General features: G+C 42.1%; 2 protein-coding genes across 5 annotated transcripts; both read right to left on the bottom strand.

The window, feature by feature from the left end:
- Positions 1–997: 997 nt before the first annotated feature.
- Positions 998–4116, bottom strand: atoh7 (atonal bHLH transcription factor 7). Its single transcript, XM_026309383.1, has one exon. The coding sequence runs from the start codon at positions 1943–1945 to the stop codon at positions 1376–1378; it is 570 nt and encodes a 189-aa protein (XP_026165168.1). The 5' UTR covers positions 1946–4116; the 3' UTR covers positions 998–1375.
- A 148-nt stretch (positions 4117–4264) lies between these two features.
- On the bottom strand, positions 4265–20836 carry mypn (myopalladin). 4 transcript variants are annotated; one of them, XM_026309378.1, is made up of 21 exons: positions 20607–20836; positions 18201–19262; positions 14654–14829; positions 14506–14557; positions 13947–14385; positions 13771–13845; positions 13542–13683; positions 13079–13102; positions 12546–12662; positions 11727–12453; positions 9932–11032; positions 9714–9846; positions 8647–8724; positions 7720–7941; positions 7484–7633; positions 7319–7398; positions 6861–6987; positions 6569–6776; positions 6285–6450; positions 6042–6175; positions 4265–5962 (listed from the first exon to the last, which is right to left on the bottom strand). In XM_026309378.1, exons 2-21 carry the CDS (start codon positions 19259–19261, stop codon positions 5787–5789), a joined length of 5388 nt encoding a protein of 1795 aa, XP_026165163.1. In that variant the 5' UTR covers position 19262; positions 20607–20836; the 3' UTR covers positions 4265–5786. The 4 variants fall into 4 exon arrangements, with proteins under 4 accessions (XP_026165163.1, XP_026165166.1, XP_026165165.1 ...); XM_026309381.1 differs by lacking the exon at positions 8647–8724; XM_026309380.1 differs by lacking the exon at positions 13079–13102.
- Between the last annotated feature and the right edge of the window lie 548 nt (positions 20837–21384).

Genomic DNA, 21384 nt, shown 5'->3' with positions numbered 1-21384 from the left:
TGGGTCCAGCGATGGGCTTTTATGCTTCAGCGGCTCTGAACAGAGCAATTACACACAGCCATTACCACACAATAGAGTTTAATTTCTACTCCCTCGCTGAAGCCGAGGCAGGATCTGGCACACGGGCTTCCTTAATCTGCTGCGGCTTGTGCCACCATTCAAACTTTGTAACAATCACTTTTCAGTAGCTGATGACTGGCATTTAAATATGTAGCTGTGTGGCTCCAACAATGGACGGTTAAGGATCATATGGCATTGTGGTTTCTCTCAACAGTGGAATATCCTCTAGCAGAACTGAATGAATTTAGTGCTTTTAGACAACAAAAGGTATTGGTTCCAAAGAGAACATCTGAGAACAGCAAACATAAATGATTGTGTTTCATCCCAAATATTCGTCTATTTTAAATGCGTAGACTGAGGTTCCCCCATTGACGTAACAGTGTCTTATCTCAGAACACAGGAGTTCTAGACAAAAGGTTGATTTATTTCTCAGGGTGCAGAGTGAGGCAATGCAGTGGACATGACCTGTCATCACTTGAAGACCTGAGACCTGAACACACAGAAAACAAAGAATGTGCTGTAAAGCACTTGTTCTCTGTGACAACCCTGTTTTTAAGATTCCACACAGGAGACAAGTGAGATTGTGAGGCTTTAGATGCCAGGACTGTTTCTGAGAATTAAAAAGGAAAATAATCATGAAGAATGAGCTTTGGACGATTAAAAATCCTTAAAACTAACATAATAAACTACATCCTGCCTACAATGCAATTACAGTGCATGTAGTAGACACAGTACACAGATTTGCAGCATAAAACAATCCATAGTTCATCATCATCATAAATTTATGGAAGAAACAATAAAGAAAAGAGGAATGGTTTTCATATAAAATACTTTAATTTTGAGCAAATCTATAATTCAACAAAATAGAGGTCTGCAAATAACATCTATCTTTTAGTTCTACAAACATATACTCACATATACTCACATATTAACTTTACATAATCACTTTAACCATGCACCTAAGATCACAATGACTTTCTCAGAATCCACTGAAAATTGCACACCATTCTAGGGCCATATCAAAATATTTGATAAAAACACACATTGTTTCTTCAGTGCAGTCTAATGGATAATGTTATAATGACACTACAGTTGATTCATTGCTATACTTTGAACAGAAAAATGCTCAACACTGCTGCGTGACCTAGCAAAAAGAAGTAAGCCTTCAAACTTTTGATTGTCATGCAAAGACCAGAGAAATACAGAAAGACAATAATGCAATACAAATGTATTTACTATCTCCTGGATTGGAGGAAAAATGATTCATATTGTCACTCACATCCAAAAATATGATTATGTCCCAGATGGCAGCAGACTATGCATGGACCTGATGTCCATCAAACTGATAGGACAACGATGAGTGGATGTAGGCCGGTCCAGTCGGAGAGTCGTACCTCATGAGGCAGGGGTAGTTTTCAGGCTGCACAGAGTCAAACTGCAGTTCCAGCCACTGTCTGTGTGGAGCGTTGTGCCTCTTGGTGTCAGTCAGGATCCGGTTGAGGGCCATGATGTAGCTGAGGGCCATCTGCAGAGTTTCATACTTGGACAGTTTTTTGTCCTGACCCCACTGTGGGACCACTTTACGCAAGCGATCAAAGGCTGTGTTCAAGCCCTGCATCCTCTTCCTCTCTCTGGCATTGGCAGCCATCCGTCTCCTCGTGGCAGTCTCATACTTCTCTGGGCTCTTAGAGTCAGGTTCTGAGGACTCAGATCCAGAGTCAGTGCAGCTGGGTCGACGGGACTTCATGATTGTTAGGTGAAGAATCAAGCTGATGACTGTCCTCAGATCAGAAACACTCAGCTCCAAGTCAACAGATTTATGAGGCTCCCTCACACTTTTGATGCCCGAGTTCCCTGTCCAAGCTTTGAGTTGAGTGTCAAACATTAGTAAGTCCAGATACTGGACAGCCTGAAGGGTCTAAGGTGCCTGTGATCCTGGAGACAATGAGGGACCAGCTTTTATAAGATGGAGCAGATGAACAGGTGGCAGCAGGTGGAGTCCCTGCCCTCCCCAGCCTATCCTCAATATTTCTTATAGAGAAACACACCCATCCAGACTCATTAACACACACACACACACACACACACACACACACACACACACACACACACACACACACACACACACACACACACACACACACAAATCCTTAATGAAATTCCAATTATCCTGGGCTGGGCTAGCTGGCTGTGGCTTCACTCAGGACCATGTGTCACAAAGACCAAAAGTCCACCATCTGGTAGCTCATCTCACCACATCTGATGGTGCAAACAACATTTCAAAAGGCTACAACTGCAGTTATTTCTCCTTTAAATTTACATTTCCAGCAATTAGGTAAAATCACAACAAAACATAGTAATTAATTGTTGAGGACTGAACTCTATTTACTAATTACATCTAGGCATTAGCAAAATAAACTACTTCAAAATTTTTGTTAAGATGACAAGGGGATAAGAGAATTTACTTACATATGCAAACTTACAATACCTTTCCCTTCTCCCATACATTTTGTATGTCTAAATTCATTGATATTTAGGTTATTTTACCTTTTAAAGTTTCTCTTTTTAAATTACATAAGGCACAGAGAAGCCCCCTTTCACTTCTCATGTAAGTGCTCTCCATGTGATAATAACCATAATCTCAGATTAGCCCCAGGCAACAGAAGTAAGTAAGTGTGGCCTATAACCTGAGGGATATTAACGGCACAACAGGGGGATTATGGCCCTCAAACAATATGGGCCAAGATGGTGTGAGATTACTGCACCATGGGAGCAGTGTGTCTGCTCGTGTACAAATATTAAAATTCTTCTACATTACATCTCACAGGTAAATTAGTCTGTAACGGTGTTTGTTAAGGGAGGTGTCCTAATGTATCACAGTATGTGGGATGCATTAATGTTTCTTATATAGTGGGGACCACATGTGAAATAAATAATTGATCTGTGTAGTGGTCCGAGAAAATGAGACAGACAGAATAATTTGTCTGTCTGTCCGTCCCATCTGCCATCACTGATTTCTGTAATTCAGGAGGATGAGTGTCCTTCGTCACACATTGCAAAAAATGAGACTCTCACCTAAAAGTCATCTTAATGATCCATACTCAGCTTTTACTGCAATTGAAATTATCTCTAAGTTGCAGTTTGAATCACATTTAATTGATGCTATTGCACTTTGAGTACTTTAATTTTATAGTTCTACTTTACCTATTTTTAGAGAGATGTGATTTTCACTTTGCATTTACTGTTGCAGTGTAGATTCATAATAAAAAACAATTAGGTAGTGTAAAAAAAAAAGTACATTTCATACTTAGAGTTGTACTATTTTATTGTATTGTATTATGGTGTTGTTAGTTTTACTTAAGCCTAGGATCTGAATGTTTCTCCCACCTGGGCTGCTTCACTGTCCTGCCGTTCCTGTGTAATGACAAACTTGGAGCTTGGCTGCAGAGGCAGGTTATGAATGATTAATCACTGTAGAGGCCTAGAATAATGCCCATCTCTGGTACTGGGTCATGCACACAAGCTGATGCTGTCTGGTCATTTTGCGATGGACTGGTTGGCTGTGCAATTAGGCATATAATCCCATCTACCAGTTGGTTCATTGATTACAGATTGAGGTAGTTTGCCAGCTGCTGCTTGTCTTGTCTGAGGGCGTTGTCTCAGACGTGGCCCAGCTCTTTCGTGTCTTCAATCTTTTATTTTATTTTTTTTTTGTGACCTTTCACATGATTGGCTTGTCTGAACACTGATGGCTGAGCCATGCCCTCTGTCAAAAGCCATATGTCACATCTTGAGGAGCGAACCGTCTGCTCAGACAGAAACATGTCCCCTCAGAAATCCAGATTTCCTTATGGAGAAATGGCGATTAGGGCACAAGGCGTATGTTTCCATCCAGGAGAAAGTGTAAGAATGGATTCCCTCAGCATGTGTGGTTTGACTTCCTAAATCTCATTATCATCACAGGGTTACTCTTTAATGTGAAGTGTAAATAAGCACATACTCTATTATAACAGAAATACACTGCAATTGTGCTGATGCTTTTGGTTTAGTAATGGGACTTATTGTGTTGATATTGCAAGTTGAGTGTGATTTAAAAAAATCCTCATTGCAGTATTTAGCAGTGGGAGAGTAAACAATGAAATTAAAAATTAAAAAAGGAAACTGAAGCTGACAAAACTAAAATAATAAAACAAACAATCTTAAATTTAAAGTCCACAGACATTTAATACTTAACACAAACAGCACCCAGTTAATAAGTAGGCCTGTCAGCTGGTCAGATGAAGCTCAGAGTATAATCGGGTCACATAAGGTGAATGTAATTTTATGCCTATTTGAACTTGCTTCCTCTCTACTTGGACTGATTCAAATGCTTAATTGGCTCCCAGTTTTTCCTGTTTGCTTTGAATTTGGCATCAGGTTAAACATAAAGGGCTCTGGCAGCCACATAGTCAAAACAGGCTGTCGGCAATGCCGACTGCCACAGTCCAGCTCTGTGTAATCTTCTAAAATGTGACTTATTTTCTTCTTGTCAGCCATGAAATAAAGATTATCAGACGTGATGGAGCAGCCAAAAGTGAGGAGAATGATTTTAGGAGCTGTCTTTGCAGCATGCATACAAAAGCTCAAGTTCCAGCAAAGCGGATGTCGCTAATTTGAATAAATATAACTTTATTCTTAGAAGGACAAAACTATTTTACAATGTGCAACTTTACATCAGTTGAGTATGTGCTTTCAAACCTTTCTTCAACAAGTTTTCAAACTGACATGAATTTGATTAACCAAAATGACCTCTACGAGATTTGGTCAAGAGTTTTTAATCTAATTGAACCCATACCTCTGATATAGCACCCTGAACTGTAGGTGCATTTAGGGAGACAAATCTTTGTCAATACAATGGTGAACTAAATCACCTGAAAGAAAAAAAAAAAATCAAACTTAGTGTTTTAGTGTTTCAACTACAAACCATTCAGCTAACAGCATATTATTTTTATGACTGAGAGCAGACTTTGTGTTTGTCTAAATTGTCATTAGCCCTTGGCATGCACATGAAAAACATGGTGCAAAAATGTGAACCGGTGATGGATGCCAAGAAATAATTTAGCTAAAGCTAGAAAGAATCTCAACTTATTGGAGCCATTTAAAATGATCTAAATGGCACATTCAAATGTCTATTAATCTACTTGATAATATTTTTGCTTATTAATGAAACAATAACTTAGAACTACTTGTTTTAATATAAATATTTAAAAGAAACTAGCACTGCCATTTCAGGTATTGATTTATGATTTGCGATAAAAAGAAGTGGTGCTGGTAGCATCTGGAGAACAGGACTAACAGATGTTAACAGATGTTAACACCAACACTCAGCAGCAGCCTCATCATCGTAGCTGAATATGACACAGAAAACAAACATGAATCATTCAAACCTGCCAGAGAACAGTATTCAACTCCACACATGGCTCATGAACTAAGACTTTGCAAATCTCATTTTTCTGTATGTCTGTATGCAACAGTCATCCTATGACTCGAGTAAAGAGGAATGGTGACAAACCCACTATCAGTGCTGAAACCGTTCACGCAATCTTTCCTTCCCATTCTATTCTGAATGCATCACACAAATCACATAACAATCTGCTCTGAAAATCACTCTCCTTTGAGTCTTCTACTGTATCGACACATGCTGGGAGGCCTCTGAGGGTCACCATGATGGAGCGTTTGCAGGCGGCTCACAGCTCCTCGCTCTCCAGCACGGCCTCGGGAGGGGAGCTGGAGAACAGGATGGGGCTGGTCTCTGATGTGGGGAAAACTGACTTGACGTCGAGCCCCTGGCCTGTCAGAGCTGCATAGCGGCTGCCTGTGCGTGGGGCTTTCATGGGTGCGGGGATGCTCTGATGCCACTGTGCTGAAGGTGCAGCAAATACATAAAGTAACAGCCTGACAATGTGGCACAATTCTGGTATGTAATTAAACATAATATTTACCATAGATGTCGAGCCTGCAAGTGCAGGATACGACTCCAGCCTCATTTTTTGCTGCAACTGTGTACCAGCCTGCATCATCTTTTGTTGTTGGCTGGATAAGGAGACACACATATCCTGTGGCATCCTGGGTCATGCTGAAATAAACAGATAATGGAGAAATCATTCTGATTTCAATGGAAACTATAAGGTTTTAATGCATGGTACTGAAAGAGCTACAGGAGCAGGCTCAGAATTACTACTAACCTGATTCTGTCCTTAGTTTTAGAAATGGTGTCATTGTCTTTCTTCCAGAAGATGAGTGGAGGGGGCATACCTACCACCCGACACTCCAGCCTGACTGGAGCTCCTTCAGGAATACCCATGTTCTGCAGCTTCTCCACAAACAGTGGAGGATGCTTCCTCTCTTTCTCTAAAGGGACATTAGATTACTGGAACTTCAACATGCCATGGGACGTTACACTGAACTACTCAACTTAGTGCCATTTTGTCATCCTAAAGAAATGTCATTGATTGTATCTGTTCCTTACCCACAACTTTCAGTTCTAGACTAAAGGAGCTCTGCCCTGCTTTGTTGCTTGCAATACAGGTGTATGTGCCAGCGTCATTCTGCGTCACAGGGTCAATGACCAGAGAATGGATGCCATTCTCCCGCACCAGCATCTTGTGGTACAAGTCTGGATAGATTGGCCTCCCGTTGACCAACCACATCAGCTCTGGGCTGGGTAGTCCACTCACCTGGTTAAGGAATAGATGACAGTAAGACAAAGCAACAATGCTGTATATTACAGATTGCACTTAATGCCAGGACCTGCTACCTACCTTGCAGTCTAACCTGCACAGTCTCCCCTCGTGGGCCAGCATGTCGCCCGGAGCCTGGAGGAAGTGAGGTCGAAAAAAGCGCTCCTGCATTTGATCACCTTCAACTTCCTGTATGCGGGCTCGCACTCTGGCAGCATGTAGAGGTGAGCAGAGAGCATGTTACAGGACACGTGTGCCGAGTGCAAAACATCTGTAACACTTCACTTTGAGCCCCTCCTGTTTAGCATTAATGAACATTATATAGACAAATAATGAATGTTTACGACACACTATAATACAACAGTAGGCTGATAAAAAATGCTTATTAATTTATCAGCAAACATATCAGTGGAGGCTGCTGTATGAACACCTGTGACAACATATGTCTTCAACATATGTCTACATTATACTGTGTTCTATCGTGTTCTTCATTGTTTGTATACAGTTTATATACACACTGCAGGCTCAGTACTGCTCACCTCTGAGAGTGAATAGGTATCAGTCGGTGTCTGGGAGGTCCCGTTTGGACGATCAAGTGACCCGAGCAGCTGATTCGCCCCTAAAGGTCATTAGACATCAAATCAGATTTTGCAGCTTGAGAGAAAATGCTGAACATGAATATGAGACTGAGAGTGAAGTAACACCTGTGGATTAGCTGCCATGATGGTGTAGTTGCCATCATCATCATTGGTCGTGGACTCTATGTGTAAAGCACAGGTCCCGTCCCCCTCTCGAATCTTCTTGTAATGGACATTCTTCCTCAGTATCTGTTTGCCATCCTTGAACCAGTAAACCTGGTGAGAGACAGATGTCGGTGGTAAATGTGAGGGCTGACAGCAAAAGATTACACTATAATTTGTACAGTACATTGACCTCTCACCTTTGGTATAGGGATTCCCACTACTTTACATGAGAATGTGACAGGCAGACCCTCCACAGCCTTGAAATGCTTCAGTTTCTTGTCAAATATGGGGGCAATGCATTTGCCTGTAGGGACATCATCGTGCTGCACCTCATCATCCGACTCCTCCACAGGTGTTCGCTCCAAACGGAACTCAATCTCGCTCATTAGTCTTTGCTCAAAACTGGAAACCTTGTACTCCTGGAAAAGGAAAGACCACTACATAAAAGTAATCACTACAGCACACACCATCTTTGTGCTCATAGGAAATTTCCCTTTCAACCGTTGATAACAATAACATGCACATACATTCCATATGTGTCCATTTACCATGTAGCAACAGTAGTAAAAATCCATGACTCAAATCTCAAAACAAAGAGGTACAGGTTGTGCGTCTGATGACAAGCATGGTGCTGAGGCAGCTATCTGACTCTATCAGTCCTGGCTATAACACATTTTACTCATTCGACCAAACAAAAGGCAGAGGGCAAAACAGAGAACAGAGGAACATAAACTGCAGAGTTGAAAAACATAATTTCTAGACATTTACACATTTAGACTTGTTCTGTTCATATTGTGAAACGTAAACAATATATGCAGGTTTAGGAACAGAGTTTTCTCAGTGAGTATAACAAAGAAGGACTATGTCGGTATGGCCTTTTGGAAAAATCTAAAAAGCAATAAGGAAAATGAAAAAAAACCTTCAATGGGAAAAATATAAAATAAGTTTACAGAAAACTCTAATTCCTAACTTCATGAATTTTAACCTTAAAATATGTTTTTAGTGTTCCTGTACGTTATATATTATCAAACAGAAGCTTGAATCTTTGATTATAGATTAAAATAATTAACCATGATATTAAAGCTTCAATCAAGGCTGTGCTTGGGACAGGAAGTTCCGTGTACCTCATCATAGTAAAAGACAGGAGCAGGAATATTTGGTCCGAAGGGTCTGCTCGCTGTTTTCCCCTCATTACTCAGCTTCTAAGGAGGATAGGGATGGATGAGGAACACCAACAAAAGCACACAAACTGTACATGCAAACATAAACTGATGGACTAGCGCTATTGTTAATAGCATGTGTACAGTATGCAGTTAAAGTGCATGGCCACACAATGAGGGGGATGGCTGATGTGCTGCCGAACTGAAGCAGGTTTTTCATCTGAGTCAGGGTTATTGTATGTCTCTCCATGATTTTACATTTTTAATTATATGTTGATGAAAAATATTCTCAAAGTAAACACAGTATAAAGTATAAAGTCAGACACATGGGAAATTACATATACATACACACACATATATATATATATATATATATATATATATATATGTGTGTGTGTGTATGAATATGAATACTTTTTCAACATATAGTTAAAAATGTTAAATCATAGAGAGACATACAATAACCCTGACACCCATATACATATATAGAATGAAACATGATTTGTGAAATGATTGAAGCAGCTACCCCTGCGGTAGAGTTAGGATTATGTTGTTATTCTAGATAACAGGAACTAGCTGGTCTAATTTGCCTAATTTGGTAAACTTGCTAGGTTTACAGAGGGTGGGGGTGTGTGAGGGCAGTGAAAACCCAACTGTCTGAAAAAAACATTACTGTGCCACTATAAAATAAAAATAGGCTTTAAAAAAAATTTTAAAACATAAAATAATAAAATAACATTAATATTCAATTTAAATTCAGGTATTCAAGCAGAAAACAATAACATTTCTTTAAAATTTGTTGGGTTTTAACTGTTTCTTCATTTATTTGCTGATATCACACTGAGCAGGGATGTAATAGAGACTGACTTTAAAAAAATATGCAGTGGACCCACCTTTTAGCCTGACGTAAATCTTTCAAAATCTTTTGTTTATAGTAAACAGTTCTTTTCATTATTGTATTGATTCATTACTACATCACTGCAACTGAGGGAGTAAAAAGGGAAAGCTCAATCAGAATTGCTCTCTAGTACCTGTTGATGTGCAAAATGTAGAGTGTCATCTCTAAATCGAAGCTTTTTCTCGATGTCTAGAAGGAGAACTTCTTTTCGCTCACGAATATCTTCAGCTGAGAGGGGACGCCCCCTAGATGCTTTCTTTTGTTGCCTGAATAGAAAGATGGAACAATGTATTAGAGCATGTGAAGGTTTAGCATATAAGAGCACTTCAGTGCATCAGACAGAGGGCATACCCTAATGGAGCTCCCATGGGCAGACCCATTGAGTTGGTGGGAGGACTTGGGGCGAGGGACGGCAGGACGGAACTGAGGAACGCCACAGGATTTTGAATGGGGCTGGGGGTGGAGCTGCTGGAGGTGGGAGAAGAGGCCTGGGGAGGTGACTGTGCTCGTAAGCCGAACACGCTATTCAGGAATGGTGCTGACCCCGGTGTGGGCGAGGACACTAGGGATGGAGGGCTGGTGGGAGACTTGATCAACCTTGTGGGGAGGATCCTGGGTGGAGGAGAAAATGGAGGAAGCGTAGGGGAGCTGGCTGCAGAGGAGTTGAGCTCAGCAGCCAGCTCGTGGAGCAGAGGAACCGGGGATTCAGTTGGGGAAGGACTCCTGACTGGTGAGATGGTCTGAGCTGCTAAGAACTCTTTAGGTCGGGTGTAGTTGAAAGTGTGGGAGGTGGCGGTGAGGTTCATGAGGGAGGCATGAGTGCTTCTCAGCAGAGGAGTGGGAGATGTGATCTGCTCTAAGGTTGTGGTCAAATCTACAGGGACTGTGCTAAGCTTTGGTGCAGTAGGAGCGCAAAATTTGGGTTTGGGTGCCGTTCTTGCAAGAGCTGCAGGGGTCAGGTTGAGGTGGGAGGCATGGATGGTGTTTATCTGGGTTACGGGTGCTGTACCCAGAGGAGGAGCTGTATTTAGTTGTGGTGTGGGTGGAGGAGAGGTCACCAGTATGGAAGTCTTCAGCTGTGGAGTAGAAAAAGGGGAGCTGAAAGAAGAAGCAGGAGAGGTGGTGAGATGAGGTGAAAAGGTGGTGTTGAGTGCTGGAATGGAGCTCAGAGAGGGAGCAGGGGGTCTGGTAGTCAGTGGAGGCACAGGTTGGGGTGTCTGCTGTGGGGGCTTTGTGGTGTTGGGCTGGACAAGGGGTGGATGGGGTTCCCGGTGCATTCTGGGTGACCACAGCGGGCCCTGTTGGGAGCTTTGGACCCCAGGCTCGATCTGCACCTGAAATGAGGATTGAGATTGAGGCTGGGTGTGGATTTGGGTCTGAGGTTCAGTCTCCTGCTCCTGCTGCTGCTCCATGAGAACCTGGTTGTGGAGAAGCTGGAGCTGGGCTGGGTCCCTGTTGAGCAAACAAAACCAAAAATAAAAAAAGATCCTCGCAAAAGCTCAGACTCTACATGGTGAAGATTAGAGAGGCTCAGTGCACAGTTCTCATAAATTAACCCCAGCAGGAACGAGCCAAAGCCAGCATGAAGAATACTCTGCCCTTTTATGGGCTCCCAACAAGTAGTCTGCAAAGAAAACACTGTCCAAGCCAGAGACACTTTCAGCGTTTAGTGCACCACTTGTTCTAATTTACTTATCTTCCAATAATGACAAATCTAATTAAACTCAACAATAGAGGGCAAACTGTCATCTTTAGCTTTGTTATTTTAGGCCTATTATGCCTTATGTGAAATGAGCAGTGGACCTCTAAATAAACCATCCAAATTTTCATCTACAGTATTACCTGAAATATCATAAATACATAAATGTCAACTTACAAGTAGTAAATGCCATCCTTTGTTTTAGAAAGCGGGAAGGTCCACATTTGAAGTCTGCGTGTATTCATTTGTGAACTGCAACTGACTACAGCTGCTGGTTGAGCCAGTGGAGGAGGAACCTCCCACCTCTCAATAAAACCTATCAAAATGTCTTTGATGCTGTGCACAGTAAGGACAAGGTCTGGGCATGTACAAATGACTCCCCCCCATACAGTATTGCTGCAGAGCAGAGCATTCAAACAGCCTTGTGTTTTTATTTGCTCTACTCACAGTTTGGGTTTGGCCAGCACTGGTGGTGGTCCTTTGTTGAGTGATGCCTGGGTGATGTCTTCCTGATCCTCATTGTCACTTTGATCATCCTCCTCATCCTCAGGCAGTTTGAAGTGCACACGCAGGCCCACTCTGGAGCTGGAGCGTGAGTCTTTGTGGTTTGTTGGAGTACCTGTCTTTAGGCAGGAGTTAGGAGGAGGATCAGGCAGGGGCACCACAATGGAGCTCCCATTCTGATGGTTTGGGGTCCCCTTAACTTTGGGATTGTCAGGCAATGTCACTGAAGGTCTGGACACTTCTTTTTCAGCTGTAGTCTGAACTGCAGATGGAGCAGAGAAAGGTTTTGAGTGTGTAGGAGGGTTCTGGTAAATGTAAATAGGATCTAAGTTTGAGGTGCCGCTGCTATGAGAGCTCGGGCTGGAGCTGCTGCTGGTCAGGCTGGAGGGCTCCAGACTAGGGAAGCTTATGCGAAGGGGGTCTGGACGCAACATGCTGGAGCTCTGAGGGTCCAGATGGAGGGTGCTGGTGTTTAAGGGGTCCAGGCGCAAGGTGCTAGAGACAAGCGGGTCTAGGCGAATGGTGCTGGAGTGGGGCTTAATGCTGTTGGTCACAGAGACCTCTGTTTGAAGGTTTACAGCATGCTCTGATGCCGAAGGCTCTTGGACTCGATTTGGCTCCACTGTCAGACCGCTGAAAGGCCTCATGTGGCTGCTGCTCCTCCCACTGCCTGAGGAGAATCAGTGACATGGATACAGAGACACTGAATGTACTTTTATAAGAACATATATTAACTGTTGTAAAGCAAAATAAAAATATTACCTTCGACCTTCAGTGCAGCAGAGCTGGACACGGTTCCATACTTGTTGCTTGCTGTACAAGTAAACATCCCTGAATCTTCCAAAAAGACCTCAGCAATGACCAGATTGCATATTTCCTCTAGAGATAGAGACAAAAAAGGTGATACTCACATAATCAAGCTACAGCTGCATCCTCTCTCAACCAGCAAAGAGTCTCAATACAATGAGAAGAGATGCATGACTTGTGATTCAAATGCTCAGGGGTGAGGTTTTATTTGTATCTCTGGCACTGAGAGTCTATCTGCAGCTAAGGCAGGTTGAAAAGATCTGCCATGGTGGTTCGACACGGGATGAGAAACTACCTTATATGGTGCAGAGTCAGGGAAAAGCAGCCCTGGTTTATGTACAGAAGAAGAGCAGTAGACTTAGCCAAGGACTATAAACACATCAGCACAGTAACATGTACAAACTGCAGCATCATATACAGACAGGCAGCTGCTTCTGTGCAATCAGTACTTATATTTTTGTCAGATTAAGATTTAATGGAATATGTACCTGGTTCAGCTGGAGACCTTGGCTCTGAAACGGAAACAAGTACCAACATCATTATGGAACTGAAATTAACTGTAACAGCTGGTTGTTGCTGTGTTTTCTAAAAAGACCTTATTCACAGTATATGAGCTGTAGACGTGTGCAAACAAGCACATCCTCACCCATAACATCTATTACAGCATTAACATTTCATAGCTCTTTCAGCTCACTACACTCACCCCCTCAAAACTCAGTTTAATGTTTTTATTTTCACCTTGACTGATTTCTTACACTAAATGAAACAATAGTAATGTTCTTATTATAGCATCATCATAAATTGTGAGATATATATATTTAAATTAAAGGGAAATAAACCCAGTTTTTTTAAAGTGGGAAATGTGGCTCCAGCCAGATACAACTGTCTAAAAAGTAGATACGCCCACGTGCAGATTCAGTGTGACAGTGATGGAAGAGCAGCACAACTTGCTTTTTTGCAGAATCCTGAAATCTGGAGAGTCCTCTATGTTTTTTCCCTCTCTGTACCAGTCCACTCGGGGGGACGGCAGCCCTTTCACACGGCACTCTAGCACCACCAGCTGGCCTTCTGAGGCAACAATGTCCTGCAGCCTCTGAAGGGACAATATAGGCTGAATGTTACATCAAGAAATGTACAATATACGACATATATACATACTTCCTTTTGAAAATGTCTCTACCTTTGTGAATACAGGGGCAGCCATGACAGGTTGTCCGTTTAACCCTTGTAGATAGTTCTGGTTGGAGGTTTGAGTCTATAGATTTAAAAAAGACATAAATAAATGATAATTAAAAAAATACAAAACTAATCATGAAACAAAAATCATAGAGGAAGGAAGTGTTTCAGCTGCTTTACCTCTGGTTGGGGTGTCTGTGACAGGACAGGAAGCACAGATGAAACCACAGGGTTTAAAGGCAGTGATGCAGAGGTCAGTGTAGCTGCCTGCACCAACTGTGGCGTGGATATGACTGTGACAGATGTTGACACTTCCTGTGCCTCTGTACCTTCTGTATTGCTTTGTGACAATGTAGGAAACACCTGCACAAGTGACACTGTTGGTTCCTCCTGAGTGGGCAGGGCAGTGGATGCCACAGGTGCTTTGGAGAGCTCTGGTATGGAAAGTGTGGTGGTGGCTGTCTGGAGCGATGGAAAGGGTTTATTTGTTGATCGCAAGGACGGCTCCTCTTCTGGCTCCTCGGTGACTGATGCAAGCTGGGAGGGCACAGACTCTTCCTCTTCTGCAGAGAGAGTATGGCTTGATGATGCAGTTGACTTTTGGGTTTTTCTCTGCAACCTTTGAAAATCACAGAAGAGAGAAAGGAATGGCCTTACTTAACATTGCAAACAGGGAGCTAAAGGTCCACATGTATTATTTTTTGAAGCAGGTCTTTATGGCAACATGGTAAAAACTCACTGGGCTATATGTTCAGTGTGCTGTTCCCCGTCAGAATCCGAGGAAGAGGCACCTGTGGGTTTAAAGCAAAGTGTAAAGTGTGAAGAGTTGATCACTAACAGTGTTTTACGTGAGCCTGTGAAAGTGTCAGCAGGAGCACATGAGTCACCTTCTACATAAATCTCGGCTGATGTGGAGTCTGTGCCATAGAAATTAGAAGCGAAGCAGGAGTAGCGTCCAGTATCTTCTTCAAATGCCTCTGCGATGATCAGAGAGTGCAGCTCACCGTTGGTGATGATCTGAATATCAGGGCTGTTTTCCAGCTCCTTGCCCTCACAAAACCACCTGTAATTACACATTTACAGAAATGGCTATTAAAATTAGTATTTTTACACACACATACACATGGTTTTGAAAATTACTCAATTCATACAGCTTTACTCCTGTTATTCACTGTTATAGTGGCTATTTCATGTACCTCTAGTTTTGCAGGGACAGAAAATAGGAATATTCACTTATTACCGGACAGTCAGGAAAATTGGATATGAATTAGTTACTAATGTGTATTCATATGGAATGATTACAGTCAAGATGCCACATTGGTATTTTCACCCTGATCATACAAATCATACAAATGGAAAAAACATTAAGCATCTTAGCCCTTGGCCCTGCTCTACTCTAGTCTAATAGAGGGATGAACATGATTCTCCCAAACCAGTTTGCTCATATAACAGGTTTTTCCTTTCTTACCTATCTGCAACTATATTTGAGTTGTTTTCTGATAGTAATTCTATTTTCACCTTAGTGAAGGCACTCACTAGGTTTACATGAGAATATTTAAGACTCTCCAGGCTCCAGCATATCCCCGTGACCCTGGTTAAGGAATAAGCAGGTATACATAATGGATGGAGGGATGGATTTAAGACTCCTACTTTTGCTTTGTTACTCAAAACCCCATTTTTACACATTCTCTTTTATTTAATCTTAACTCTCTGACAGTGCTTCTTTGATGCTGCTACCATGTGGTGTTTTCTGTGGTTGCCTAATAGTGTTTCTGGCTTGGTTACACTCAGTAGAGTCACGCAGGCCAAGAGGAAGATGTTTTGATGAGCAAGCTCGCTATCCCCTTCCCTGTAAGACAAGAAACAACCATGCCATGCCAGTCTAGTGGGAGCTTCAGTGCACTGTTGATGTTCTGAAGTAGTGGAACACCAAACCACACTAACCTGTTAAAGTGGATGTGAATGAAAAGTAAATGCACTTTATTATTATGTCAGTTTTTTTTTTTTCCCAGTTGGACTCAAAGCAGGTTAAATCAGGTGTAGGTCCCTAAAATCAATAATCAATATTATAATCTATGCTTCTAGACTGCCAAATTAGGAATACATGGACAAAAGGTTTCATTTAAAAGATGCTATAAATGATAGGAAAACTTCTTACCTTGCTAATATTATGTAGCTGACATTAAGATAGGAAAAGATCAACTTTATTAATCCCTGAAGGGAAATTCAGGTTAGTTATTAGTCCAACTTAGAAAATATTTACTATTATTGGAGAAGCAGTTGGCAACAGTCTATTTATTCATTGTAAAACTATAATAATAAACCTCTAACTTCTTCCCTGTCCTGACCAGCAACATATGCAGCAGCCACTACGTCAAAGTGCATCTATTTTCAGCAGATGAGACCCTGATGCTTTATTAAATCCAGCCAATAAACAAACAGGAATGAGGTGATGTGTTACCATCTGGCAAGACATCGTCATACAGTCATAACCCAGTGATTTTATCAAGCTCATGGATTGAGCACAGTTATTATATTACTTAGCGCTCTAGCTGAAAAATGTCCCAAACTCCAGACTTGATTGTCCCCATGGCCTCTCAACTAGTTTGGACTATGAAAAGGGATTCATTTAAGCTTTGGTATTTAAACAATTCTTTGTGTAGTTTCCAGGCAAAACACAAAGCAGTGATAAAAATCTGTTCCTGATAACTAGGATGCAATGCTGCTGGAATCTGCTGTCATTGTGGTTTCTAGTGAGTAAGCGCCTAAATTGAAAAGCATGAGTAGTAGATGAGGTGACTGATCTGCGAGGCAAAGACCACGCTCACTGCACCTGTCAGGGCTATTTTCCCTCTAGAGATCAGAACCAGAGAGGAGATTCCCTCTGGAGCCTGGGAGCTCTGACTGGCTGACCTAATCACCTACGCACAATGCTAAACATAGACTTAGAATACACACAATGCTATACCCTGACATACCTTGACACACAGAGACACTACACCACTGCAAACCAATCGGAAATATGAACCTGATTATTCTAGTTTGGCTTCTTTAGATCAAATTCACAAACACAGTGGCTGCCTGGGCAAGAAAAACAAGCACAAACATCACTTTAAAGTGAATGAAACAAGCTGTATGTGAACAGAATACGTAAAGTAAGAGCCAAGCTTGAACATAATGTCAGAAAAGTAGAAACCACTGAAACATTAATTCAAATATTAAAACTTGTATGTTTGTAAGAAACCAAAAAAACAAAACATATACGGATGTCCACCCAGCAATAACTCTGTAAATCATCTTACCTAACTCTTCATGCTTCTGTCAAGAGCTTGGTCGGTTTCATTATCAGGCGCAACTACAGCTCACAGTGCCAGTCCAGTCTAAAAATGGCAGAGAGCTACATTCTCCCCGGACAAGTATATGTTAGCAGCTCGACAATGTCCAGCAGGACCAACAAGCCCATACCCCCTGTGACACCTCAGCTCCGCTTATTCAAGTCTTTGTTGTCCTCAGAGAAAAACTGCATATGATTTAAAACATATCAAAAAGAAACTGCAATTTAAAAAAAGCATAAGACAAATGTAGTGAGTGTAAAGTGGTGATGTTTCAATATGTTTTCTGCTCTACTGCAATACCACAGATTGAATCCAGTCAGATGTGATTTTGGCTCATTTCGACCACAGATCAGAATCACACCCAATTGAAGAGCTTTGTGGTATTCTTCTGAAGAACGACATAAAACCTTGTGTGACTGTCTCAGACGTAACCCAGACCGCACACAGACACACACTCCCACCATTCAGAGTCACCACACGTCACGCCGGCCTGGATTTCCCAGGAAAATGCTTTATCATTAACTTAACCCTCTGAAAACGCATTGTAATTACTGAGCAGTACCCAAAGTCCATACACAAAATAGTTTATATTCTTTGTGGGAAATATCATCATGATCCTGAGTGATTAGATAGAAAAGCTGATACCAATGTAACGATAACACTACCAGATCTCCTAAATCTGGCTATTAAACGTATTTACATTAGATAATAGGCTCTGATATAAACCTTGTATTTCTGTGTATACTGTTAAAAAAATCACTGATAATACTGGTATAAAATATTCAGAGTACAAATACTTGAAATCTAAGGTAAATTCACCCCTAACATTAAATATCTTATCCTAAACTCTTGTTCTTGTGTCCTGTTCTTAAACAAATAGATCATTCAGGTGGGCCCAGATCCTTTAGTACAGTTCGGACACCTCACAGCTCAATGGCCTTTCTGCTTTTTTAATTGGTACTTTTATTTCCGGTGAGACAAATGTAGACTAATCTTGAGAGAGCAACTGGGAAGTTTTGCTGCAAACTAAGAGATAAACAAATATCAAAAAGCCAACAATCCTAGAAACAGTCAGCGTATTTGTTTGGGTTTTTCTTACCGGACTTCAGGCACAGGGAGTCCTCTGACAATGCAATCTAACTGGACCTTGCTGCCCTCTGGAACCTCCCTGCTTTTCAGTTTCTGGATGAAATGAGGAGGCTCACACACAGGCTCAGCTCTGTATGGTGTCTGTGTCAAGGCAAAGCTTTCGGCCTCGTCCAGCACCTCCTGGGATACAGAGTCAGTTATCCTGCCATCCTGAAACTCTACATGCTCAATCCCTGAATCCAGCTGGATCTCTGGTTGGTGGCTAACAGCAGTGCTGGGTCTCTCTTTCTCCATCTCCACGGGCATGACAGCACGCTCCCTGCTGTCTGAGCCAAGGGGACATACTGGCCCATCTTCCTGGCTCTTGACCTGAACCCTACTCCTGTGAGCTTTGCACGCTCTCGGTCTTACCCGTTTGGAGCTGTTGGCCTTGAAGAGAGAGGAGAGCTCCTCAATGAAGTCTGCCGCCTTGTTCAGAAACTCCTTCTTGGACTGGGTCTCCAGACCATACGGGGGGTTCCTTGCTGACCTGTTAAAATCGTTGAATCCTTCACTGGAATCTCTGCTGCTCCTGATCATGTTGTCCTGCCTTGTAGAGGCCTTATGCATCTTTCTGTCTGACATGAATGTTGTATGTGTTGCAGGCACGTCTTTGAAGTCAGGGGCTGGTTGGGTAAAGGGCACAGCAAAGGGGGCAGCAAAAGGAGCAGGAGAGGGGTTAGCAAAGGGAACTGAGGCTGAGGACATATTAGAGGGGGGTAATTGTGTGACAGAGGTCTTGACCTCTCCCCTCTCTTCATGGGGCTCATGTCCAATGGCCTGACAGGCCAGGTTCACACTCTTGTCCAGCTCCTCCTGGCTCAGGAACGCTGAGAGATCTGGGAACTGGGGGTCACTGAGGCCCACAGAGTCCTCAGCCTTTCCTTTGAGGGACCCATAGATCTGAAGACGTGTGGAAGAAGCGTCTGAGCGACTCATCTCACTGTGGCGCTGCTGGGCTCTGGCCTCTGCCAGGTAGCTCTCTCTTAAGAGCTGAGACAGCGACGGTGGCTGGTTAATGTTCTCTTGCATTCTGCAAAAATAATGTTTGAACACAAACCGCACTGAAAAAGACCAGCTAGTGACTGAATGGAAGGTATGACAGCAAAATAAAAGATAAGCAACAGAGCTGAAAAGATTAGTCATTTACTTACTGAGCTGATTCACAGAAAGTTATTTTTTTAAGTGAAATTGTGAAAAATGTCCAAGTTCCATCTTCTGAAATGTGTAGTCTGTAAACTGGATATCTTTGGCTTTACTTTTGGTTTTCATACTATAAAGCTGATAAGAAAGACAGGATGGGTTCTGGGAAAGTGTGAGGGGAGGTTTTCACTATTTTATGGTATTTTATACGTACATGACTTATCACTTAACCTATAAACTAATTGGTAGAATATTAGTTGTAGCCCTAATAAGCAGTAATGTAAATCATACACAGTGTGTAGTAAACAGCATAAAACATGTATGATCCTTTAAGTTATTGGCGTCTGACAGACATTTAAATGCTTAAGGTTAGAAGTCAATAAAGAGCAATGCTGCTGTTAAGATCCCTTCACATATGTCTCAGGGATATCTGCAAAATAATGAGCAGAAATACAAACATACACTGACCTGTACCATAAGTATTGCTCATATTAGTGGTATACTTAAAACACTTGCAAAGATGCAAAGATGGAGCAGGACTGTAGAAAGTGTGGTTAAAAGCAGTCCACATCAGATTCTTGTGCTAACACCAGATCTGATGGGACACAGGCAGGATTTTTCACCATCCACCACTGAGCAACACTCATATGACGTTTACACAACTTTGCAAAACTAGACATGAGCAAGTTATTGAATACAGACATGAGATAGGGCACACATATGCCACTGACACTCATATCTGCGCAATGAAGAGAGACAGCAGTGCCCTTCCAACAGACCTGAAGCTGCAGCTGTTGTGTACATTAATCCTTTGCAAACAGGCTCCAAGTCATATCTAATAATAGCTATGGCTCAGTTTACATCAAGAAAATCAACAAAAAAAAAACCTGTCTCCCTCTGTGTGCCCTTGTTATCATGATTTTGATCAGTCACAACACTCATTAATCCAATTAGCCAAACAGAACTATAATTATCATAAATGGGGCACTGCTGAGTGCGATAACACACAGTCACAGCCCACACAGATGAGTGGGCCCCTGGCTAAATAGAGCACCAAACACCCAGGCAGGTTAAGATAATTCAGATGAATAGGAGCGTAACACTGAAACAGACACACTCAAATTTGTCTGAGGCTCAGTAAGGTTTTTTGAAGTGATACTTAGCATATTAGGTGGATGTAAAAAAAAACAAAAAACAGTCAACAACAATTAAATTAGGGGTTGGTGTGTTTTACCTCCAGATTAAACTCAGATGACCCCCTGTGCAGGACTAATCCTCAGAGTGCACCTGTGGTCAAAGAGGGAAATTCCAGTTTTCCGGTTGCTGCCACCAGGGAAAATGTTGCAGGCAGCTGCCCAGCTTTCCTGGTTTTCTCGTAGTCAACCTTGGAGTTTACAGGAAGATATGGAGCTGAGTAGTTAGAGTAACTTGTCACCAGTAAAAGTAGCAACATTTGTCAGTGCAGTAGTCCCAGGTTATTTTTGGGGAGGCCTGGCCCATGTGTATGGGTGGTGTCCCTGCTCATTGGCCAGGGGAGGGGTGCTGTAAAGGGATTCTTCCTCCACTGGTCCGTCAGAGACCTCCATCCTACAGGATTAGAAGCTCCTTGTTGAACCTCTCACACACTAATCACTAATGTCTAACGGATTCAATGTGAAAATCAATTTCAAAACAGTGTGTGATTTTGTACAAAATACTGATGGTAGAGTATCTGGTATTAGTCTGAAAATTATAACCATTCAAGCATTTTATTTTCAGATGGGAAAAAAAAGGGCAGCACGGTGCCTTAGTGGTTAGCACTGTTGCCTCACAGCAAGACGGTTCCTGGTTTGAAACCCATCAGGGGCCTTTCTGTGTGGAGTTTGCATGTTCTCCCTGTTCTTGTGTGGGTTTCCTCCCACAGTCCAAAAACATGTATGTCAGGTTGATTGGTGACTCTAAATTGCCCATAGGAGTGAGTGTGAGTGTGTGAGGTTGTTTGTCTCTATGTGGCCCTGTGATGGACTGGTGAC

Source organism: Mastacembelus armatus, chromosome 15, assembly GCF_900324485.2.
Source record: "Mastacembelus armatus chromosome 15, fMasArm1.2, whole genome shotgun sequence".
Taxonomy (NCBI): Eukaryota; Metazoa; Chordata; class Actinopteri; order Synbranchiformes; family Mastacembelidae; genus Mastacembelus; species Mastacembelus armatus.
This window is presented reverse-complemented; position numbering and strand designations above follow the sequence as displayed.